Source organism: Dreissena polymorpha, chromosome 2, assembly GCF_020536995.1.
Source record: "Dreissena polymorpha isolate Duluth1 chromosome 2, UMN_Dpol_1.0, whole genome shotgun sequence".
NCBI classification, from domain to species: domain Eukaryota; kingdom Metazoa; phylum Mollusca; class Bivalvia; order Myida; family Dreissenidae; genus Dreissena; species Dreissena polymorpha.
The window spans coordinates 16,972,137-16,998,018 of NC_068356.1; the positions used below are offsets into that span (position 1 = coordinate 16,972,137).

Here is a 25,882-nt window from a genome sequence, read left to right on the forward strand (position 1 = left end):
CCTAAACCCGTATCCTCTCGACCACGCTGTGTATCCATGGAATGAAATGTCGGCTGCTGATTCACTATGCTCGTATCCCCGTTGATCACGCTGTGCTAAGCCTAAGGGATGAAATGTCGTCTGTTGACCTCCTAAACCCGTATCCCCTCGACCACGTTGCGTATCCATGGACTGAAATGCTGGCTGCTGACTCCATATGCTCGTCTCCCGTTGATCACACTCGGCGATAAGTGTGTCTAATTTCATGCGTAAATCCATCATGTAAATTTCTGTTTCCACAATTTCATCTTCGATTCCTTCAGTTTCCGTGTTTGATAAGATTTTTTCGTTAAGTGTCTCTAGCATTTACACTTTTATCTCCAACATTTGCAGAAGTGAGTTGATTTCTATCAGCGTTCCATTTTCTTTCTTTTCTTCGATTTCTTCACAAAATAGCGATTGTGCGTTTAGTACCTCCTCTATTTGATCGAAACTTCTGTAAATTCATCGAACTTCTAGTGCAATAATCACGGCACCAAAATGTAAAGACTTTGTAAGTAAAAAGACGTTGTGTTCAGGTTCGTTCCTTTAATTCAACTAAAATAAAAACATATAGGATATGACGTTAAAACAACGTTACATACAGTGGCGCGGCGTTACGGCGGCGTTACGTTAACGCGCCAAAACCGCGACACTATTTAAGAAAACCAATCCGTTTTCTACTATATAGTAGCTCTAAATGTTTTCGGAGGGAGTTCAGTTGCGAGCGACTGGACATGTAACAATTGCCGTGCTTACGGAACCATGACGCCGCGATGCGCGGTAGAAGATTCTTACCTTCGTCATTGACGATGCTGACTATACACTTCTTGATTTTGCCGACCTGCGCCCCGCCGTCACATTCCCCGAGCTCGATGGCGAAACATTCGTCCCTTTCCTTCTTCTGCAAAACCAAACATACCCCAGATTAAAGGAAGTGGTAATAAAGATTGTTAATTTATTTAGGAGAAAGTAAAATGATTTAAAGTAAAATCGTCGATCAATAATAGCGTTTCGTCTGTTTTGTACCACTACAGCATATTTCGTTTGGAGTACATGAATTATTAATTCAATACAGCACCGAAAAAACATGAACAGAGCATTTCACCAACCTTGCTTTCAAACAAAGGTATGTCGATGGTTTTGTTGCTTTCCTGGTTGTCAAACACCAGCAAGCCTTCCTTGCCTGTGTAGTCAGTGCCTTCCTTAGCGGTGATGTCCGAGGTGATCCACTTGACACTCACGTGACCATCACATCCGTTCACGCGGTTCACAGGTATCCTAGCAACGTAGTGGCTTTCCTTGACAACCAAACTGGGTCTTGCGAATTCAAGTTTTCCCGGTTCTAAAAGTAAGACATATACATGTTTATTTACATAAATTAAATGAAAACCCGTCTCAAGGATTTTTTCAAATACTTATATAATATCAAGCTTCTTGTTAAAGTGTCGCGGAAAATACATTTCTAAATACAACTTTAACATTTAACCACAGGTGGTTAGCGTGTGGCTATGATATATACTAGTGAAAACATCATTTTAAATGATAAATTATCATATTATAACGAAAAATAAACTTTTCTGAGAAAAAAAATTACTATCAAATATATAAAAAGCCTTAATACAATGATAGAGCGCCAATAAGCCAAAATGTAACGTCAGTAATAAGTATTATAATTAATAATAAACGTCCATTAACAAAGATGTACTTTTTAAACCCAGCAGATAAGTATGAGAAGTCCACCGCTGCCATTCTATACGCTGATAGACAACGACAACGAGTATGTAAAGGCGGCAGCTGATGGATAGTAAGTTTTCATATGATGATATACTAGTAGGTGATATTGAGTTTAAATACAGTTGGTCGCTTACCATCATCGTCGATGATGGTGACTTGGTTGATGGAGATGTCACCAATGGCAATATGCTTATGACTTCCGTCCTCCTTTTCGGGGATGGAAAGCTTCACGAAGAAGAACTCGTCTGGCTCCCACTCCATGTCGTCCACAATCTCTATATAGATCTGTCTGAGCTCCTCGTGCTGAGCGAACTTGACGTCATCGCTGAAGTGTTTGTAGTCCTCATTGGCGAGCGCGGTGCCGTTGATTGTCTCCACGCTGCACGCGCGAGGGAAAAGAGGAAAAAGGATAGCATAAGGAATACCCCAAAAATAGTGGAAAAAACTGAATTTTGGTTGATATCTTATAATTTCCGAAGCGATTGACGCTGAACGAAGGGAAGAAGCGACATAAAAGCATAACGAGAGAGTCACAAAATAATTGAAACTGCTTACTGAATGTGGTTGGCGTATTGTTTGAAAATTTAACAAGGGTATTTATATATAGTAAATATATATATATATATATATATATATATATATATATATATATATATATATATATATATATATATATATATATATATATATATATATATATATATATATATATATATATATATATAAATCCTAAATCCATAATGTGTAAGAAAGTCATTGTTTACACAATTCAAATAAACACGAGAGCTAAGTGGGTTCTAGATCGTTCACCTGTGCATTGTTTAAAGTTTCACTTTAGCCATATACAGAAAATGCCCCGCACCCCGGTGGTCATGTTCTTCAATGGTTCGATCTCGGCTGTTATATCATAAAAACAAACATTATTACAAAGTTGTGACTGAGTGTTAACAAGTGTTCACTTTAGTCTAATAAGGAAAACTGCCTTGTCCCCTGGTGGCAATATTTTTAAACAAACCGAAACCGTTTTCAAAATTATCTTAGACATAATTAAAACTAAGTTTCGAGACGAGTGAACTATCAATGTGACTCCTTCAGCGTTGTGAAGCTTTTTCTTAAATTTGACGTTGTGACCTAGTCTTTTATGTCACGTGGCCAAGTTTTGAACTGGGAAATTATGTCATCGGGACAAATATTCTAACGAAGTTTCATGAAGATAGAAATATAAATGTGTCCTCTAAGGTATTGTTACGGTAAATGTTCAAAACGCACAACGCTCGAACAAAAGACAAAAGTAATGATTGTGCTCGGGTGAGCCAAAAGTAAGGGTATGCAAATGACCCCTTACTGAACAGTGCATGGTATTTCTGTCTTGCCGTAGCGCCGCAATCCGATCCTGACCTTTCCCTCGTTCTCAAGGACGCTAATGGCGGCGGCAGTGAACTCCACGACGGCCTTTGTGCCGCCGGCGGTGTGGTCATTACCACGTGGGGTGTGGTCCTTGTCCATGCGCTCTTGTGGTGCAAGCTGAATGTGGTCGTACAGCTGAAACGGTCAAAACGCTTTAAATTAGATGAATGGTATGTCTCGATTGCGAAAAAGTGATTGGTCAAGGTAAGCCTTTTAAAGAGATATTTATATTGTGACTTGAAAAATATTGATATGCCAAGCTTAAATGCCCGTCACGTATTGACTAGAACAAATCAGTATGATCGTTGATGAAAATAGCGAAAAAAGGTGATGATGAATGTAAAAATTATTTTAGGCTTAGGTGCATTCATACAATTCATAGATCAAAAAAGAGCTTTTCATAAACCGTTGTTAGATAAACATACTGTTATTAAGATCTGTTCAAAACTTAAATCGTTTTCAGTTACATCTATATAAAAGACAGCTACACTTTATAAGAACAGTCATCTAGCTACTAAGTGTCATATTAACCCATTTATGCCTAGCGTTTAGAAAAAGGCCTTGGCAAACAGCGTAGACCCAGATGAGACAACGCATGATGCTGCGTCTCATCATGGTCTGTGCTGTTTGCTTAAAGGAATTTCTGTAAGAAATATTCTAAATATAGAAATAAATATACTAGACATACCTAATTTTGGAAATAAATCGATCCAATTTAGAAGGATGGGAGAGTCCACTAGGCATAAATGGGTCAATCACACCGGCAAACCAAACGAAAGTTAGACAAACGAGGTTAGTAAAAGAATGCAAAAACTAAAACAAGATGGTCATAAGGCCGAATACGCTCACCTGAAATCATGATGGATCAATTGCCTGAACACATAGTGCTCTAGGTTTTTTTACAACACTTGCATAATATTAAAAATTGGCCTGGATATTATCAAGGTAATCCTTCTTACATCTTTTCATTAAAATTCAGTCATACATGTGGCCTCTAGGGTGGTAAACAGGTTTTGCTAAGAATGTATATGTGGACATACTGTTTGGACGCAAGTGACCTTGATTTGAAAGAGGCATATATATTGTAAAAATATACATTCTGAAAAAAAGTTTCATCTAAATTGTCCCATATAAGATTATATTGTTTGGCAAAGTTTCGGACTCCTGTAACTCAGAATCAAACCCAGTATAGAAATTATAAAAATAAACATTAACATATCACTATGCAGATACACACATGATACATAAGTACCGGTTTAAAAAAAGAAAACTTTGAATTTTAACTGTTCAGTGTTTCTTGCTCAAAATACTATTATTCCTGTTTATTTAGCGTTTGTAACATTTGACATTCGGTACGGTACTAACCAAATGCAGTTAAGCAAATTATTCTATCTCATAGTCTATTAATATTAAGGAATCATTGGTGTTTAGTGCAACCGCAAGCTTCAGCCAATAACTAGCACTTTATATGTCATGTAGATCTATACCGTTACCGCAAGGTTTGATGTAGCGCTCGAAATCATTTAAAGATATTGAACATATGATCGGAGGAAGACAATGGCCTTGACGGCCACCGATTTCATACGGGATGATCGGTGTGGATTAACGTATTTGAAAAACACTGATATGAATTTCTGGTACATATTGTCAATGACGTTAAATATTTTTCAAGGAACATAACTTGAAAAAAACTTGAACGAAAGGTCATTTATGTAGACTTTATCGAAAGCCTTATAAAATCATTACAGGCAGAGTATAATTTCGTTTTATTAAATCGCATGATATCAAAAAGAGATTGTAAAACAAATATATGGCCATATTGATTCGAAATATAGAGCGCTATAAAATGCAACGTTACATATTTGTTTTGTAATTCACACATATGAATTACAATCATGTTTAATTAAGAGGAAGGGAAACTACAAGGCGGCTAAAGACAGGAGGTGTGTGACTAGCCAACTGTTATTGGTTCTCCCTTATTTGCGATTGTGATGTTTGTGATGATAATTATGGGAATTCTGATGATAAATAGAGAATAACAGGTTACTGCCTGGTCGTTTTGTAATATATCAGGCGAGGCTTAGAATAAAATAACGGCGAGGCTTGTCGAACCGTTATTTTATTCGTGCCGAGCCTGATATATTACAATACGATCAGGCAGTAACCAGTTTTTCTGTTTATTATACCACTGACACCACTCACCGTTATATTATTCTAAGCCTCGCCTGATATATTTCAAAATGAGGGGACAGTAACCTGTTATTCTCTATATATCAGGCGAGGCTTAGAATAATATAACGGCGAGGCTTGCCGAGCCGTTATTTTATTAGTGCCGAGCCTGATATATTACAAAACGATGGGACAGTAACCTGTTTTTCTGTTTATCATACCACATCTTCCTAAAAATCTGCAAAACAATCCATTTCTTTACCATACCATGCCTCGCCCGTTGTCGTTTTCCGCCTCCCTTTTAAATATAAAGAAAGGGAGGCGGAAAACGACAACGGGCGAGGCATGGTATGGTATTGCGCAAGGGGGGGGGGGTTAGAGGGTTAGGGTTAGGGTTAGGGGACAACGGGCGAGGCATGGTATGGTATTGCGCAAGGGGGGGTTAGAGGGTTAGGGTTAGGGTTAGGGGTCGGGTTAGGGTTTGGGTTAGCCTAAACCCAACCCTAACCCTAACCCGACCCCTAACCCTAACCCTTACCCTAAGCCTTTTTTGGGGTTATCACCCCTTACCATGCCTCGCCCGTTGTAGTTTTCCGCCTCCCTATTTAAAATGTACGGATCCCCGCTGATTTTGCTGATCCCGTGTTACACGTTGACATATAGAAACGGCGTTCGAAATGACAACACGAATAATCGCTTATTTTAAACATCGTATAGAGAAAAAAAGTTGTTTGCGCTACGAATGGGAAGAGTTCAACCGCTTTATTTATAAACGTCTTGAATTGGAGATCAGGAATGGACTGCAGCGACAAATTTAATCCAACAACACATTTCACCGAATAGTTTGGAGACGCCATTTTGGAGATGTGTATTGAAATTGACATCTATCTAATTATACTGCCAAGCGCCCTTTAAAGCATTATAGGCAGAGGTACATTATCGAGTCCGTTTCCTGGGAAGATCCAGTACTGGGTGTCTATGGAGGAGATAATGAGAACGCTCCCAGAGTAGGGAGCGAACCCACGAACTCCCGATCGCTAGGCGGACACCTCATCCACTACACCACCGCGACATTTTGATGATGGTGACAATAATGACATAATCGTGTTAAATCGTTTGTTTAAATAGTTGAGGATTAGCATACGGTTGTTATTTGTCTTGACTTTCTGTGCAACACTTGCGAGTGCAATGACTACATGTATATCGATATTTAAGATTTATTGCCCCATTGATGACGTCATTTAACTTCTGCAGTGCGGGCTGTTGTGATTTTTAATATATAAACGTTTATGTGATTTTTGACTTTAAACTAGAATAAAATATGTACATTCTTGGTATCAAATTGTTTTTTTTGTTGAACCTGATTCATGTTGATATAAACTGTTGACTTTATTGCAAATCCCACGTAACTACTAACATTGACTGATATATGAACTTCCTGTTGACCATGATATAAAAAAATATCAGGCAACGTTATATCAGGCAGATATTATTGCGGTGGTATGATAAAAAAGATAATAGGCAACAGGATATCAAGCAGATATCAATGTGGTGGTATGATAATTCTGATTAATTTGCTGCTGCTGTTGATGATTCTTATTATTCTCATCATTATGTTGACAATTATGATTATCATGACCACAGTGAGGGTTAAAACAGAATAATAATAAGACAATCTGAAAGAAATTTAGTAATGCTTGCACTAAAAGCCAGAGTAGATAACTTAAAAGTTATTCTAGAAGACAATCGACCAATTCTGCAGGTGACACTCCAAGATGTGTTATATTCGTGTTCAAATTCAGGGTGAGGATTCAGAATTGGTCGACAACAAAGACAGACGCAGCTAGAGACAATCAGACAACTCACACACACTGGAACTACTTACTTTAGTTATGTTGATGTCGAAACATAAAAGAACAATACAAATGCAGTTAAGCACTGTTTACGGCCATATGCTAGTCCAACTTGTTGACGCTCTCAAATATTAAGCTATTTTTTTATATTGGTAATATTGGGTTCCAAAGAATTTAGCCCATGTAAAAAGTATCTCTAAATTATTTGCGCGTCTTATAAATAAGACTAGGCCATATGCGTGTAGAGATATGCAGGGGATCATACAGGAGCACAAGCAGTATTACAATATATAAAGCATATTGGGATATACATTGCACAAATAGTATGACTTGAGAAGCATCAACATGCATTTATGCAATCGGTCATAGTTAAAATTGGCGTTAAATCAAGTATTTCTTTAACAATCATAGAGCGTTGGCGTGTCTAACTATAAATGCAATTTTATACTTATACTTTATACTATTGAACGGAAGGATCATAAAAATTCTAACGAATGTGTACGAACCTCTTGAAAATTTGAGAGGACTTTCGGAATCAGTCTCCGGCCGCCAGCAAGCATGCGTGTAGCGTTGACCCGGTACCAGAGCCTATTATGGCTGGTGTTCTCGTTGGCCTTGGCAATGGCGAGCCGGGCGGCTTCCGCCTCCGTGAGGTCACCGTCTCGTACCTCGTGACTCAAATTCTGCAGACGATATACGGTCGTGGGTAAACATAGCTCAGTACAGGACGGTCGAAAGAAAACATGGTTTTTTATATGAAAGCGAAAAATACGCTTGTTTATAATTGATTTCATTCTTCTGCGGGCTATATCTTAATGTAAGTACGCCTCCATAAATTCGTATCCGCATAGAGTTGAAAGTGGCGTAGTGAAGCCACACTACGTATACAATACACAATTCCTTGGAATTTATAGAACTAATTTCCGCCAATGGTTAGTTGCATAATATACCATCTCGAAATAATGTTTATTTTATCTACAAACAATAATGCGCGGGTCTTTTTACTAATATTGTTTAGTTTACGAATTAGTTGTTTAAAACAGGCCGAGAATTATTCAATATACACGCTGCCTACCCGCGCTATTCGCCGCAACTTCTCATTCTCTGACTCCTCCTCTTCCGTCTGCTGAGCCTCCTCGTCACCACTGCTGTTGACTGAAACACACGTGGCGAACGTGCAGTGACTTAACGAGAGCATTGAGATGTTACAACAGCCGCTGTAGATGTGAATCAAATTTCCATTCAATTCTTAGATAAATTGCTTATTTCCAAAAATCAGTTAAACATCCAAATGACAAATGAGATAAATATAGACTTATTGTCAATAACATATGTAATTGTACAATAATATTTATTAAAATAATAGGAATATTTGAATGCGTCAAAATAATACGGGCGGTAATTGCTCACTTAACTGCCCGGATGCTTGAACACAAAAACAGTAACAACACTTGTCTTCTGAACAATATATATGGTGTCTCTGCTGCCAAGCATGAACATGGGCGCAAAGCGTTGAATCGTTCCTGTGCATTTCGTCCGTCAGCCTATACATGAGCGGGCCTCATGCATATGCGTAGGTAAAGTGTCGTCCCACATACGTTTGTGCCACATATGTTCATCTGGGAGGACACTTTTTATCTAGACAAGATTTTCCTTTCAAAGACATATTGTTGAAATGAAATATTTCATCAAAGCTGAAAGTGTCGTCCTAGATAAGATATTTACTAAACAGGCTGATCTGGGACGATACTCTACGTGCATGAATTACGCCCGGTTTTCCCAGAGCGCAGCTCAAACATATCGAAATATTAGATAGAAAAGCACTCAGTGAGAAATGCGATGAATGCGTCTCCCACACAATTGCAAAGCTACTCATTTGCCACAATAATAAAGCGAGAAATTGAAACACGTGTCCTAAGGCATTTCGTGAAAAGGATCGACGTGTCATTTCACTTGCATGAAACTAACGAAATCTATCGCATTTAAAACTACTTTAATATTGTTAAAACGTGTTTTAATGATATGTGCACACACCTCAACCCTGACAAACATTTATTTCGCAAGTTGAAAAAATTTGAAAAAAAGTTCCTACAGCTGATTGCCTGAATAGCATGCCTACAAACTAGCAGGCTTAATATTGCAAGACGCACATTTAAATGATTGAGCTGCCTGTCCCCATCATAATTCATGGGGTGGTGTATTTTTATTTTTAATAGACTGCCTGGGTGTTAACTTTATTAAATGATTTTGAATATTTGCCACGTCTGCATGTCTGCATCTGGAAATCTGTTTGTTAGACCTCTAGGTATAATATAAAGCTGTCAAATAGCGAGTTAGATAAGATTAGATAAGACACGCCACAACAATAAATACATCGTGCAACTTCGCGAAAAACATGAGATGCGTTTCATGAGTACAATTATTTGCTTCATGTGTATTTATGTTTCGCTGAGTTGTTACTTATGTAGAAAATGTAAATTGTTCTGTAATAATAATCATGGCTTTTGTCATGATTTGGGGTAAGGGCCTTGCTTTCAATTGGGGAGGGGGGATTATCGACAAAAGAACTGCAAAAAGAAAGAAAATTCCCAAAGGAAGATGACATTTTGGGAAAATTGCTTCGTTTGAAAGAAATTATTTTAGGGGAAGCGGCTTTTTTCTTAAGGGAAGGTTTTTTTATAAAGATCTTGCTAAAGAATGGAAAACCTGTAATAATATGTAGTAATAAGTACAGCGTTATCATATACTTAAACGTATCGGATAAAATAATAAACTAGTATACCCGTTTATTTCCATTTGCAAAATACGTGTTAATATAAAAACATTATACAACAAATCGGAAAGTTGTGTCCCGTTCATGTGAAATGCACTGTAATCAAAATGTAATACCGGTAAACAGTTGTAGTTGAATTGGAAATATAGTAACACAATAATAAGTATTTTTATAGTTAACAATTTGTGGGGGATTATATTATAGAGCTGGTAATTCGATACATGACTCGTAATGGGTTCTTATGACATAACATGATACTTGTTTTATTGTTTGTTTGTCATAAAACACCAAGATATTAAGATGTCAAATCGAATGGCCAGCTCTATACAAGGAGGATAAATATCTTAATCTTATTTCATTATATGTATTGCAATTAAAATAATGGATTATATTTGCAGTCAAATAGCCGATTTTCATTTGTTTTACAGAAGTAGATTTTTATTCTTCAAGTTAATTACTATGTCAGCCCATTCAGATTCAACTTGAAACTTGATACCTTTGTAAAATAAAACAAGTTTTTACACAGCAATTTTATACTTCCGTGGTGTACAGGCCATGATGAAGTATTTACACATAGCCTGGTGATACTGTCTACCAGTGTATTAAAGGGGTCTTTTCACGTGATGGTAAATTGACAAAATTAAAAATTGATTGGTTCTGATTCTTACATTTTCGTTGTAGTTATGATATTTGTGAGGAAACAGTTATACTGTACATTAACCGTGTCCTAAAATGTCCAATATATGCATCTTTTGACGATTTAAAAACCTGAAAATTATACTGCGTTGCAACGGGAAAAAATTGAATAATTTGGAGAGTTCTGCTGCTATCGTTATATTTTGTGATACTATGAGGATTGCTTATATAAAGTATAAAAACATCATTCATTGAATGAGCACGGATTATAAGCGATAGACTTTTACTCCAGGGCTCAGTGGTTCGAGCCCAGTTGAGGGTTACTATTTTGTATTTCTTTAATCTTATTCTTGTTGTTTTTTATGAAGGTTTTTTTAGATCAAATTTTTACATTTATCAATAAAAGAAATTCATGACAAACTTCAATACATGCCAAAATCTGTGCAACGACCCCATTAAGCATCTGTCCTAAAATATACCTTTTTTAATAAATAAAAGAAACAACATCCGATTGACGTAAATGTATCCTTTACATACAGGAACTATCATTCAGTTAGATTTGTTGATGTATTTTGCTCAGATATCGGCTGCAGTCTGTGAACATGGTCAGCATTCATTTTATTTGTTGCGATGTTACCGTCTACCAATGTATTAATGGCACCCGATCCTGATGGTTGCTAGGATAAACTTCAGTTTTGACTACAGCTTTACAGACAACAGTAAAGGCTAGGTGAACAAAATACATAGTGATCTACATTTAATTTCACATATGTATGTATAATTTTCCAAACGTCAACATTTCCCACTTAATCCTAAATTAACATATCACAATTATTGTGTATTTTGACCATAAGATCATATTTTGTAAAAACAAAATCATACCATACTATCATTGAAAACCATTAGTGTTCATTTATACAAAATATGCCGTGTTAAACCATACATAAGAAGAAAAAGTGCTGATATATGTCATGTTTGTGATTATATTGGTAGATGGTACCCACTGGTAGACAGTACTCGTAGTATAGACAGATTTTTATCCCTTTTTTGTGTGAAAGAGAATATTGTAAGCCGAGTTAAACTTTCCGACTGACAGTGGGTGTAATCCAAGTTGAAAGCGAAATAGTGTACTTATTACTCAATTCGCCAACAAGATTCGAATCTTTAGAAAAGTGACACTCACTACCTGTGTTACTATTTATTTCTTCAGTTATATTTTCACATGAAGTATTTGATATATAACAGAAGGAGCTTGAACAATGACGTGCAGATAGTATGCAGAATCATAGCCCGTGAGAAATGAGATCACTGTGGCCTGTGCTATTAAGGAACGATGAATACAAATGAGTCGCGTTCTGAGAAAACTGGGCATAATGCATGTGTGTATTTTAGTGTCGTCCCAGATTAGCCTGTGTAGTCCGCAAAGGCTAATCAGGGACGACACTTTCCGCTTTTATGACATTTTTCGTTTAAATGAAGTCACTTTTTAGCAAAAATCTAATTTAGGCGTAAAGTGTCGTCCCTGATTAGCATGTCTGATTAGAAAATTTACTTGTGCCGCAATTATTTTTCTTCAGTTTGTGAAACGAAAAGAATCCTTTCACAAAACTGGAAAAAAAATCTTAATTATGACAGAGTCTCAAAAAATTTGGGAACATACTTATTAACATTGGAGAGGCAGCAAACAATATAGAATGAGGGCTCTATATCGCTTACCTAAATTAGCATAGTACAACAAGAGTGATCTCAGTTTGGACAAGACTTCTTTCACCATAAAGGACTGGTAGCTGGCAATATGAGCCAATTTTGACAACATAGTCGATATTTGACTGTATTTGGTAGAAATGCACTAATGTATGATGTTATTTACCAAAAACAAAACCTACAACACTTGTGGGTCCTTATGAGATATTTTAGCTTATTGTCAAGTCTTTTTAAATACCATGTGACCCCCTGTTGCGTGGATTTTTTTTTATCTCATGTGAATAATTCTAATTTTGAAAACGACAACTACACGATATTAAAGACAAAATATCTAGGTTTAAATTTGGTATAAAAAACAACAACAAATATACCATATACTCCTACGTGTAACACCCTCATCTAAATTCTTACCTAAGGCAAAGCCGACCGCTCCATCCGGTTGCCTCTCCTTCTCACCCATGCAAAAGTTTCGATCGGCCAGGTACGACACTACAACGAGAATGATGAAGAAAACGAAGGTGACCACCGCCTCCCAGACCTCAACAATGTTGGGCGAGGAGGCCATAAGAACGATCGCCATCCACACGTACGCGAAGATGCAGAAGAACGCTGTCACGCAGTACACTTTTATCTGCTTTACACGCCGGGTTTCCGGCGATGGGACCGCCATGATGCATATACCGGAAATAACGAGCAGGTTGAACGCCGCAGAACCTACAATAGTTCCCGGGCCTAGTTCTCCCGCTAGAAAACCATTGCCAAAGGTCTCAATGACGGACAACAGGATTTCCGGCGCGCTGGTTCCAAGAGCCATCAAACTCAGATTAGCAACAGTGTTGTTCCATACTTTCACCTGTGAAGGAAATTATTAGATAACGTTTACAAATAGGTACATTTGCAGTTGAACCGTTACATGGCAAAACCGGTATTAGTGTGATGACGTTGGCAAAATATGTATTTGAATTAATAATTTATTGAAAGAAGATTTTTTGTGTTGCTGTCATCTTCACATATAACTAAGGCGCAAATCATTTGTATAGTAACCATTAATTTATAAATTAAGGAGGCAATAATAAGGTACATCAATTTAACCAAAACGTGTGTTAATTAATAAGGTTTTGTCGTGGAGCGACTCATGTGTATTCTGTACATATAAATAGTTCATGGGCTTTCAATAATTTGCACATTTGATAAACAGTTTCAACTGTACATTAAATCGGTGAGTTGGCGTGGGACGAAATCAACTGCACAGGTTCATAAACGTTGAGTCGCACATCTTCTATAGATATGAAAATATGATATCATCTAAATCAAGGAAGTTATCATCAACCGAGGTATTAAATAACGCATTCAAGCGCCATATATTTATCTGATAATGTGCACGCATAGCTGCACTATAGCTATATATAAATTCCCTAAAACAACATATTTATTGTTCAAACATGTATAATAGTGTCTCGAATCACTTCAATACTGAGTTTTTTTAAACAGCCTGTAAGTTCTGAAGTTATACTTTCACAATCCTAACCAAAGCGAATTAAAAAAGGATGCACACAAACATAACTCGTTCATTATCATCCTATTAGCATACTTTATTCACAAAGAATGACAATGCGCTCTCCTAGTAATACAGTTACTAAACATACAAGTCAACACACCTCCATAACTCGAACACCGCCGTCAGCGTTCGGATCCGGGACGCGAACGATCGTGGTCTTTGATGTGATGCGCTCGATGGCGCACATGAAAACGTCCGCGATGATGGCGACTGCGAGAAACACCCACAACATACCAACCAGGTACAGGAAGGCGCGGCCCCCGACCGACCATGTGTATTCGCTAACTAGCGGAAGTATAATACCCTTGTAGGAACAGGTGTAGTTGTTCAAGTCCACAGTGACATTGTCGACAGTGACGAAGGCCGGCATGATGGCAGAATGCTATGCCGTTGTCTGACACGTGAAACCTGAAATGTTGTTAAAGCAGATGTGTCGTTTTTTTTAATTGTACATGTACTTTCTTTTGAGTTATTTTACGTTGAGAAACATCGAATTCATCATACTTGTTGAAAAACGATTATCGGGACATAGTTGTGACCATATCGTATGGGTTCAACAATGTTAAATACAATACCTGAACTTCATACTGGGCCGATATATTGTTTTTAGGAAAAAAAATGTTCAGAGCAAGTTTCACGACGATTGAACAAAATCTTACTCCAAGAGTGTTCACAAAGTCCTTTGAGGTAAACTACATTTTTCATCGGGCCGGAACCATTATCAAACGATGCTCAGATGTAATTATTATACTTGTTCTGATCAAGTTTCGTGAAGATTGGAAAAACAGCTTTTTGGGTTTTTCTCAATGTTTCACTATAGACATATTAGGAAAACTTCCCATCCAGTCCCCTGGCGTTTTTCAACGGAACAATAGCGCATTTTCTGAAAAAAGTTAACTGAATGGCATAAAGTGACTTCTGGCATATTCAGCAGTTTTTTTAATTGACCTATTGACCGAATTGTTTCCCCGCATGACCAAGTTTTGAACTCGGTCTTTATAGTATTGGGGGAAATGGTCTTACCAAGTTTCAAATAGAAATATGTCAACCGTCATGCAAGTGGCATTTAGAGTGTCCACGAAATAAATGTTGACGACACATGACGCACGACGATCGATGGACAAAAGCACATCACAAACGCTCGCTACTTCTAAACATTTCGTATACTAGTATTATTCAAAATAAACTTGCCTCAGATGTTAATTTGTGTGACATAGCATTAATTTATTAAAAGCTTCAAAACAAAATCATCATTTTCACTATTCAGTTTCTAAACCTACACATTTCTGAATAGCGAACCGCTTGAAAATGTTTTATCCTGTTTAATGGGATTGTGTCACGTGTCAAAACTATCAAGTAAACATGGATGAAACCCGATTAGTAATTCTTTATTTGCTAGCGTATAAACCAAGATCCTAAATACAGTAAATCTCAAGTTAGAAATATAAAAATCGATGTCCATCCACCGAAAGATTAGCACAAAAGAGAGTCAACTGTATGCTAGTGTGTGCACACAAAAAGGGTTACACATACTCGCAGCGATGGGAAAAGTCAATATTGACACTGGTGATATCGCACTGTTGTCATGTTAAAAAGTCTTAAAAACTGCAAAGTACTCTGTAAACAATGCCTTTTCTGCCTGAGATTTGATGCACGAACAATGATTATGTATATATACTGAAAACTCAGTCGGGGCTACAGAAAATTGAACACGGCGCATGTGTTTGTGCGTTGATTGTGTATTTGCTATTAAAATGCAATAATCTGTATTGCATGACGGCATACCCGTCGAATGCTTTTTCTCTATTTATTTGTGTCTCGGTCCTGGTTTGAGTAATTTAAAACAACAAACGTGTCCATTTACTATAATTCGGATATCAACCACTTTCGCTGACTAGCATGGTATGTTTGGTGTCCTCATACGCCGCAATATTTGGTGCCTTAATATTTATAATAAAATGCCTTTTCACGTTTGGGTAAATTGACAAAATTGAAAAAAGTTTATTCAGATTCGCAAATTTTCGTTTTAGTTATGATATTTGTGAGGAAACAGTAATACCGAACATTTACCAAGCTCTAAAATAGCCATTATATGCATCTTTTGACGTTTTAAAAACCCGAAAATTATAAAGCGTTGCAACGCGAAACGAATCAATAATTCGGAGAGTTCTGTTGTTGTCGGTATATTTTGTGAAACTACGAGGATTGGTTATATGAAGTATAAAATACACATGTAATTGTATTCGGAAGAATGGTCGAGTGGTCTAGGTAGGAGACTTTTTACTCCCGGACTCTTGGGGTCAGTGGTTCGAGCATTGCTAATGGTAATTTTTTTTTTCTTTTTTAAATTTTATTCTTGATTTTTACTGTAGCTTTTTATATCCAATGTTAATATTTATCAATATAAAGCATTTAATGACAAACTTCAAAACATGCCAAAATCTGTGAAAAGGCCCCTTTAAGATTGCGTATAGAACATTCATCAATAAACATATACGAGTGTATATTGCAAAATTAAAAATATAGACCACAATGCAACCAATTTGCAATCTTATATTTACAAGATGACAAGTTATAGTAGCGTACGATTTTTTAAATATTTTTTTTGAAGAATATAGCACCTAATTTAATATGCTGGTTTAAGAAAAATCAAAATGCTCTGACGTGTGCAACGAAAAACTGCAATCTTACGTACAAATGTATGAACACTATTCTGCTTGTAACAAACATACATTTGTAATATTTTGAGACAGAGAAAATCTAAGAAAAAACAATACGATAAGCTTGACACGTCACTGAAAGAATATCGTCAAGGTTTCGCACATGTGGGGTTTATGACTCACGTAAATAGAGAACTAAATAGTGCGTTTACATGCGAAAACTATGCGTGGTATGCGAGGCGTAAACTTAAAGGTTACTGAATTGATGTGATTGTATTTATATGACTAATAACATGGTATTTTTTAAATGTGATCTGCACCACGAGAAGCAAATATGAACACTTACCTGTAAAATCGATCTAATTATATCCAGTGGGAATCCAAATAACAGACCCAGTCACAATCATACTACTACACGAAACGCCCATCGCGCTTGAAACAAGATCGTTTATGTGTTTATGTGTTGATTTTACAGATTTATCTTAATATCATTCTCTATAGCCAAGAACACAACTTAACAATGTTTATGTTAAAAAGCTGAAGCGACGGTATTGCGACCCTAAGGTAACATTAATACACTGTGCATATCAGAGAGACCCGCACACACCGTACAACAAGACGAAATCCGTTACGGAATGTGAGCAATCACAGTGAAACTCTATATCCAACCGAGCGCGAGTCCCGGCGGAAAAATCAATAGCAATCACTGGGGATATGGACTTTTTCTTCGGTAGTTGCCGATATTTTCCCATAATTGGTTAACATAGGTTAGACTCCACTAAATCAAATAACTATAGGGACCCACTATGAAACGGTAAACTTTCAATACATGTTTCTTGTCATTACTTTATTTTACATTATTTAAGCATAGTAGCAACTTTAAGATGTATATGTTCGTTTTCCAAGACTGGAACAAAAATATGTGTAATGTAATTTTGAAAAAAAATTCTAGTCGCCAAAAGACAAGCACCATCAGAAAACGGTTTCGGCACAAAAGTCCAGTCAATAAATAAACGTATCCTAAACGTTCATCTTTCAAAGTAGTCCCTAATAAAATGAACCAAAATGTTTCAGACATACATATGATACAGGAAACAACCACAAAGACATGGGTGCGATTGCTAGGTGGATTTCATGCAAAAAGAGAAAAGGAACTCTTTCAAAAAAGGCACTTATTTCGACCAGAGAGGGATACCCGTTGGTATTTGGGAAATGCTAACAACTGGGCGAGTTTCACATTTCCACTTATTACGATTATCATCACGCAATTTTATCTTTACAACCTTAAAGGGATCTTTTCACGCTTTGGTAAATTGACAAAATTGAAAAAATTTGTTTCAGATTCGTAAGTTTTCGTTTTAATTATGATATTTGTGAGGAAACAGTAATACTGAACATTAGCCATGTTCTAATATAGCCATTATATGCATCTTTTGACGATTTTAAAACCTAAAAATTATAAAGCGAAACGATTAAATAATTTGGAGAGTTCTGTTTTTGTCGTTAAATTTTGTGAAACTACGTAGATTGCTTATATAAGGTATAAAATACGTCAAGAATGTGTACTCGGCGGAATAGCTCAGTAGGCTAAAGCGTTTTTACTTCAGGACTCTGGCAGGACTCCAGGGGTCACTGGTTCGAAACCAGAAACTTTATAAATAAAGTGTTCATGTTTCAAAAAGGGGCTCACACTGTATGGATAACAGTTTATAATAAGCGCAAAAAGGTCATTCAACTTGTATTTCTTATTCATTACCACCAACATTACTTTAACCCATTTATGTCTAGCGTGTAGAAAAAGGCCTTGGCAAACAGCGTAGACCCAGATGAGACACCGCATGACGCGGCGTCTCATCTGGGTATGCGCTGTTTGCTTAAAGGGATTTCTGTAAGAAATAGTATAAATATAGAAATAAATATTCTAGACATCCCTAATTTTATGAATAAATTGATCCAATTTAGAAGGATGGGGGAGTCCATTAGGAATAAATGGGTGAACACGGTATATGGCAAAGTTTACCGTGTAGAAGAGCCGTGAGTCTTCTTCTTATCATCAACGCGACCGATTTTTTTGTGGGAGATGTTGGGCATGTTCACACAGCCAAGTAATTTAAGTTACTCGCCAAAACTATTCATCTGTCGCACGGCGTGGGGCAGTATCAAGTTTATGTAACATATAAGAATGGGTATCAGGGCCGTCGTGAGCCGTCGGCCGGTCAGGCTATAGCCTGACCACTTTTTTACAAAAAAAGAAAAAAAAACGAAAAGGATGCTGAGCAAGGAGATGAATTGCTTAATCTCCTCTTGATCAGACATAGTTTATCATGCGTCCTTATTTAAAAAGAACCCGCCGATTTCCAATACAAAATTGATGCTGTTACAAAAGTGATAAAATCCCGGTTGTTCTATCCTTTTCTAACTTCGTTGTTTTCCGATGGTACAAACGAGCCACCGTACACTCCATTTTCCCGGATGTTTATACCGGAAGATGCATACGAATTTTTTTCCAAGAAACGAGGAAAGATATCAAAGTGAGTAAAATGATAACCATCGCTACGTTGCAATAATAAAAATACACAAAATTTCTATATGCCTTTCGTTCACATATTTAAGGAAATGAATCCCTACTTATAGCTGAACCTAAGAAATGCAATATTGCACGGTAACTAGGACGGCAATGCTTGTGCAGATATTGATTTCTGCCTGACGTTCAATTGAAGGTATGAGACAGATCATTTTGTATCAAAATCCTTTGACCCCGTCTCTTCAATTTAAAAAAAATATCGAAAAAAGGGCTATCATGGTGTCACTCTGCACAAAATATAAAACTACGGAAGCCCATTCGTGAAATAACTATCTTGTTATACATCCAATCTGCTCATTTCTACTAAAAAGTAATCTTATATTATACTACAAATAATGAATCCCAACATTTGCAGATATTACCACAGAAGGTGCCAACCTAAGTTGGCCAACTGATATTTGGCCCAACGTTAGCATGCCAACGCCAACATCATGCAAAAGTGATGCCGACGTTGGGCGAACGTCGGTCTGCTATCTGGGGTATTCATTATTTACTTTTGCAAATCCAAGAATAAACATACACGAAAATACTTAAAGAAAGCCGTAGGATTTATTTGAGCCAATAAATTTTCATGGAATATACAAAAAAAGTTAAATAGGCTAAATGAGTTAAGATCTATATCATCTAGTAAAATCCATTGCCATTACAAGGACACGCTGAAAGTTCAATTGGAGACCTTGAAAACACACTTTTCTAAACAAAACAATGACCAGATCCGACTGTCACACGTTCTTGACTATATGCGCAAGCGTCAACCTACATTGCGGGTGATCAGTATACTGGTGATCTACTCAGATGTTGCGGCACTTATACGAATCTTACTGACAATGCCAGCTGCAAATGCCACAAGCGAGAGGACGTTCTCTGCGCTTCGGAAAATTAAGACATATCTGAGAAGCACAATGTCTCAAACTAGACTCAACAACCTTATGACTTTGCACGTTCATAAGCTAAGAACGGACGCTCTTGACTCATCTAAAATTGCAGAGGAGTTCGTTGCTCGAGGAGAAAGGCGCAGCTGTGTATTTGGAAAATTGTAAAGGTGTTACAGCACTGTAACTTAGCAAATTAACAACTGTGGTGGAAGGAAATGGATTCCTTCAAACTATTTGCCCTAGTTTATCTCATTTGCAAATAATATGGAGCCTAGTGCGGCGCCGTGTAACTTAGTAATATCGTGCGCGTTGGCCTCTAAACTTCCCAGATGTCATGATTAAGTCTTTATGTTTCAAAAAAAATTCCGGGGGGGGGGGGGTGCGCATGCCCCGACTCCCAACCCATAGTAGCTTCGCGCGTTCGGCGCTCGCAGGCCTCCGGCACTTAAAGCCTGACCACTTTGAAAAGTCCGACGACAGCCCTTGGTAGGGGTTAACAATCAATCAAATGCCGCCCAAGGTTCTAAGTTTTAATGAGTAAGTTCGGAAGTTTATCGGAATTTCTTTTATTCATAGATTTTTTTATATCGTGTACCCGGATCTTGTAAAAATAAAACAAAACTTCGAAAAAATGAATGCAGAATGTCGATATTTCATTTTTTAATAAATAACGCTTTTATCAAATGTCTTAGTGTTGATTATGTGCATAATGTGTATATATAACGTGTTAATATTTATTCATTTGTTTGATACATATAATTTAACATGTACATGTTTTTGTATTTGGTAAAATAGATTGTTAGAATGGTCGAGTGGTGTCGATAATATGCATATCGTAATTATGTACGTTCGATTGGTTCTATATAAGTAGTTGAATAAATAACATTTGCTAACATTTACGAAACAAGAATCTGCAAATTTACGAAACAAGAATCTGCTGTTACGGTATACACTTCTAAAGCAAAAATAAACTTCAAATATAAACTGTTTAATAATGAATTACTTTCGTCCAAATCTGGCATCTGATACCAATATATCATTGCAAATGTCTCAGAGTCAGGGAATTGTATTCATATTGATCTACGTTAAGATAAGTTATAACAAACACTTTTAATATTAAACTAAAAGTAAAAAAAACTTACACAATTTAAAAATAGTATGCGTTGATAAATAAGCTTCTCCTTTGTGTAAATAAACATTCAATGTCCGTTATGAAGATTCAGTTTCAAATTTCAAATTATTATTTGTGTGGCCGCTCAAATAGTATGTTGCCTGTAGTCAGCGTTCTCGTTTTCGAATAGGACCCCGCTCAGTTCGAGTGATACATAACCTCAGTCCCAAGATATAAACAAACCTATATTGATATAATATTCGTTCCATTTGTGTGAAAAAAGATGCTAGTGGAAATTTATAGTATAACACATGCTATAGACTCTATATACATCCTGGAATTATGCAAAAGCACATTAAAATCTTGATAATTGCGCATCCTTTAAAATTGTGTGTGAACTACCGTTTTACTGAGAAATAGTCTCGAACTCTGGATACCATTGTATTCCTTACATGCATTCATAATATAATGATCTTCAAGAAAAGGTAAACATTTTGGGGGAACATACGGGCAAAATATTGACTTTATTTTATTTTAAAGGTGAACGTATTAAATAACATAATCAGTTGAATAAGAAACTCTATAACATGGGAAAAATCGTACGATTGCGTTGAAAATAACACGATTGTGCATTGAAGTGACCTTTTCACTTAAGGGTTAATTAAGACAATTAAAACAAGAAATATCTTTAAAAAAAGATATACGGCGTTGATTGTGGTCGATGTTTATGAACGATCAAAAGTTATCTCTATGAGATAAAAAGTAGCGGATGCCTTTTTTCTGCGCAGTTCTTAGCTACATCATAAGCAAATCAATTACGGGGTGTTGCGCCAGATTTCGTGGCTTATTTTGCTTTATGTGATATTATTACTCAGATATCTATATTTACAGAATAGAAAAACACAAGAAACATGAAAATAAACGAGTGCATATAGGTCAGCTGGCAATACTCGAATCTTATTTAATTGCATAATTATAGTATAGCGAATTATTGTGCTCATGCTTAATAAACTGGTCTAAATGGATAAATATTTCTAATTAATTTTATCAAAATTGGTCCTTATCATGCAAATGTTGAAACCATATTAAAAATCGATGATTGACATACCACAATAATATCGCCGAATATCATTATTTAGTATCTTTCTGATCAAAACAGACTTCAAGTGCACAAAGTTTACGAGACGGCGTTTATATAAAGATTTCAGCTACTGACCGCAAACTGACCTTTGATACCTTGCGGATTGGAATGCAATGCATTTTAGTCACTACGTTATTGTCAGTAAGACCGGTGTAACACAATGATCGCAACCCCTTCTGCGAACTCCGGTGATGAACTGTATATAAACTCTGACTTTCACAAATGGCCGCGAATTGACCCGAAACCTCGCGGGTTGAAATGCAATGCAAGTAAGTACTAAATATGACAACATAGCCTTTAGTATAAACGCTTTTGCGCTGGTAATTCTCTGAAAATAAAAGGTCAACGCACAAACTGTATTTATGTCGAAAATTGATTGTAAAACTGTTCTATCTATTGAGCCTTTTCATTAGAGATAAAATTGTTTCATGCAGTAAAACAGTGTTTCAAAGACGCGGATATGTTTCCAATGTTCTGGTGTTATACTCAAATCAGCCAATGGAATAAATGAAGTGTATTCATTCGTACCTAGCCGCGGGAAATTTTATTTGAGTATTATTGGACACTTACAAAGGTCAAGTCAGGGTGAAAAGCTGGCTTAATACAGCTTACGCCGAAAAAATCAGATTCGCAAATTTTCGCTGAAGAGCTAGTTTGATATTTGCGAGGAAACAGTAATACTAAGCATTTACCATGCTCTAAAATATCCTTTATATGCTTCTTTTGACGATTTAAAAACCTGAAACTTTTAAAGCGTTCCAAACGCGAAACGATTGAATAATTTGGAGAGTTCTGTTGTTATCGTTTTCTATTATGAAACGACACTACGCATTGCAGGAGTACGAATGGCCGAGTGGTTTAAGTGCTAGGGTCAGTGGTTCGAGCAATGATTACCTTTTTTCTTCAATTATATTCTATTTATTTTTACTGGAGCTATTTAGTTCCAATGTTTACATTTATCAATTTAAAGCATTTTATTGCAAGCTTCAATATATACCAACATCTATTAAAAGGTCCCTATAAAATAGAAGGTACAAATTAAAAATTCCTTCAAGTCCCAATACTACTACAAATGAACGAAAATTTCGTACAATATTTCGTAAAATAAAGTAAAACGATTAAAAATTAGTATTCCTTATGGCAATTGCCAAATTTTGAACGCCAGATGTGGTCTGGTAAAATAGATGTGTGTAGATACAAAATGCTCGTTTTGATTACTGTTTTGCATATTAAATAACATTTTAATTTCCCGCGACGATATCTATTCATACGACACATGAACACTAACATGGCACCATTTTAGTGCTCGTGTGTCGTATTAATAAATATATTCGCGGGAAATTAAAATGGAATTAATGGTGTAACAAATAAGTAAAAAACGAGCATTTTGTATCTACACAAATCTATGTAATCATACCACTTCTAGCATTGAAATTGTGGCATTTGCTATAAGGGACACTGATTGTTTAGGTGTTAACTTTATTTTACGAAATACTCTACGAAATTTTCGTTGATTTTGAGCGTCATAGAGGCTTGATATAGAGATATATGAATGAATACCTTAATACGCCAGGGGAGGTAAACACTGAGAAAAGTTTCTTTGTTCAGTAGTTATTTATTTATAGCTTGGTAATACGGCGGAACACGCGATAGTAAATGGTAAACATACACATTTTTCAAGTGAAAGTAAATTACTTTGTTGTTTTAACATTCATCGAAGGAAATGAACACTTAAGAGGAAGAGTTAAAACACACTTAAAAAAAACTCTTTGTACGACAAAGTATAGTATTAATATTTTGTGCTTCAATTGTCAGTTGTCAGGATGGCCGAGTGGTCTAAGGCGCCAGACTCAAGGTTGTCTACCTTCGTTATTTACGAGTGTTCTGGTCCACGTATGTGGGCGTGGGTTCAAATCCCACTTCTGACACAAACTTTTTAGTTTGGTTTATCTATTTATATTTCATTTTTAACATGCATAATTATATAAAATTGTTTTAAATGTTAATAAACGAATATTTTTACACCCAAATGAATTCCGATTCTTGATTACTTGTTATAGAATAACAAGAATCTTAAAAAGCTTGGCAAACACATACAACCTTTTCCTAAAAAAAATAAGTTCATGTTCTTTATAAATTATCAGTAAACAATAGAACACGTTCGTCATTAAACACTTTCGCATTACCGATTATTTGAACGGTCGATAATTCTAAATACGTGTCTGCCGTCTCACATAATATAAATTGCATCGTAGTTTTTCGAGTGCATTATCCTAAACTTAGTTTAATTGGTTTCTTAATAAAAGGCTGCAAAAGGTAGTGCTGCAGTAAGTATTAAACATACCGGACAGGCAGAATTTCTTCTGAGTACTCCGATGCCTCCACATAACACATCAAAACTAAATATCTTTTCAGTAAAAAGTAAATAGCTGGAAATTCTAAATATAATTTAAAATTCGACACAATTCCGTGAGTCCAATAAGTCAATAAGATAGCAGTGCTGGGACACAGTCCGGGTTCTCACAGAATGTGGTCACTGGGGAGGCCTCATACCCTTTGAAATTCGCAGAAGTATTGGGGTATTATTTATGCAACTAAAAATGCCATCTTGGCTCCATAGCTCAGTGTCAAGAGTGACTGTCTAGTGAAAAAGAAGGTCGTGGGTTAATCCCCGATATGGAGCCCTGATTTTATTAACGATAATGTTTTTAAGTCGTATGTCTAAAAATTAGACATGGTAAGGACGGAGTTTTAGTAGGCGAAGTATTATAACCATAATTATGGTGCCGATTGTTATGTGGAGTTCAAAGAAACACACTTTTTTGTTTACTGGAATTCTGTAAAATGGTACATTATTACAATGTGTCAATTGTGAACAAGTCTAGTTTAAAGGGGAATTTGAGTAAAACTTTACCTGTAAGTAATATTTATTATGTTTTGCCAAGCAATGCTTTATTTGATGACGCTTAAAACAAGATAGTAATAAAGAGAAAACACAATTGAGCTCATAAAATTACAAACAAAACATGCTGCACATAGTGATATCCAAATAGTCGCCAGAGTGCACATGAAGATAGAACACACGACCACCTGCTTACTAAACACATGCTTTTACCATTGGCTAAGGATTCGATCATTGATATTAGTTGTTAATACTATACAAACTTAATTTAATTGATTAAACCTATTTTATGCAAGACTTTGCGAAAATTGATGTTTTGTTCTCCACCGTTAGGTCTAAGCAACCAAACATAATCATGTTCTTACTGAGAGCTGGTAACTCCTCAATTACTTGGACGGCCTGTTTTTTGTCTTGAATGTATGTGTGGCTTATATATGAAAGTCAAGGCCGAGTGGTCAAGACATCGTTTTTATAAAATGGTCGCTGGTTCGAGTCACGGAGTGTCTTTGTTCCAATACATTATTTTTACAGTTTTGTTATTGTTCATATACAAAAGTTGGTTTAATACCGATGTTTAAATTAATTTATCTAAAGCATTTCATGACAAACTAAACGACAAACAAATAAGACACAAAGAACGTTTTGTTCTTCAGTATAAAACATAAATCATAGTAATAATAAAAGTATCACCATAGAAAACCTACATAATACAAGTAATATATTGTATAAAGATCCGTAGAAATAACCACGAGGT

The 25,882-nt window shown here is 36.2% G+C and overlaps 1 protein-coding gene and 1 non-coding gene across 9 annotated transcripts in view; one reads left to right on the forward strand and one right to left on the reverse strand.

Annotated features, from left to right (window-relative positions):
- LOC127866043 (sodium/calcium exchanger 3-like) overlaps positions 1-25,882 on the reverse strand; it is a 67,551-nt gene that overhangs the window by 25,345 nt on the left and 16,324 nt on the right. For 3 of the 8 annotated variants that reach the window (XM_052406289.1, XM_052406287.1, XM_052406288.1), the window contains 8 exons: positions 13,956-14,263; positions 12,709-13,150; positions 8,260-8,339; positions 7,691-7,867; positions 3,101-3,297; positions 1,890-2,134; positions 1,131-1,363; positions 817-922 (listed from right to left, as the gene is read on the reverse strand). In XM_052406289.1, coding sequence (XP_052262249.1) covers positions 817-922; positions 1,131-1,363; positions 1,890-2,134; positions 3,101-3,297; positions 7,691-7,867; positions 8,260-8,339; positions 12,709-13,150; positions 13,956-14,225 — 1,750 coding nt within the window. In that variant the 5' untranslated portion in view covers positions 14,226-14,263. Of the gene's footprint in view, positions 1-816; positions 923-1,130; positions 1,364-1,889; positions 2,135-3,100; positions 3,298-7,690; positions 7,868-8,259; positions 8,340-12,708; positions 13,151-13,955; positions 14,264-15,135; positions 15,321-16,861; positions 17,223-25,882 lie in introns of those variants that run through there. The other 5 variants (XM_052406292.1, XM_052406290.1, XM_052406285.1 and 2 more) reach the window with 5 other exon arrangements.
- On the forward strand, positions 24,044-24,154 carry Trnal-caa (transfer RNA leucine (anticodon CAA)). Its single transcript has 2 exons — positions 24,044-24,081; positions 24,109-24,154. It is a non-coding gene; the product is annotated as a tRNA-Leu (tRNA).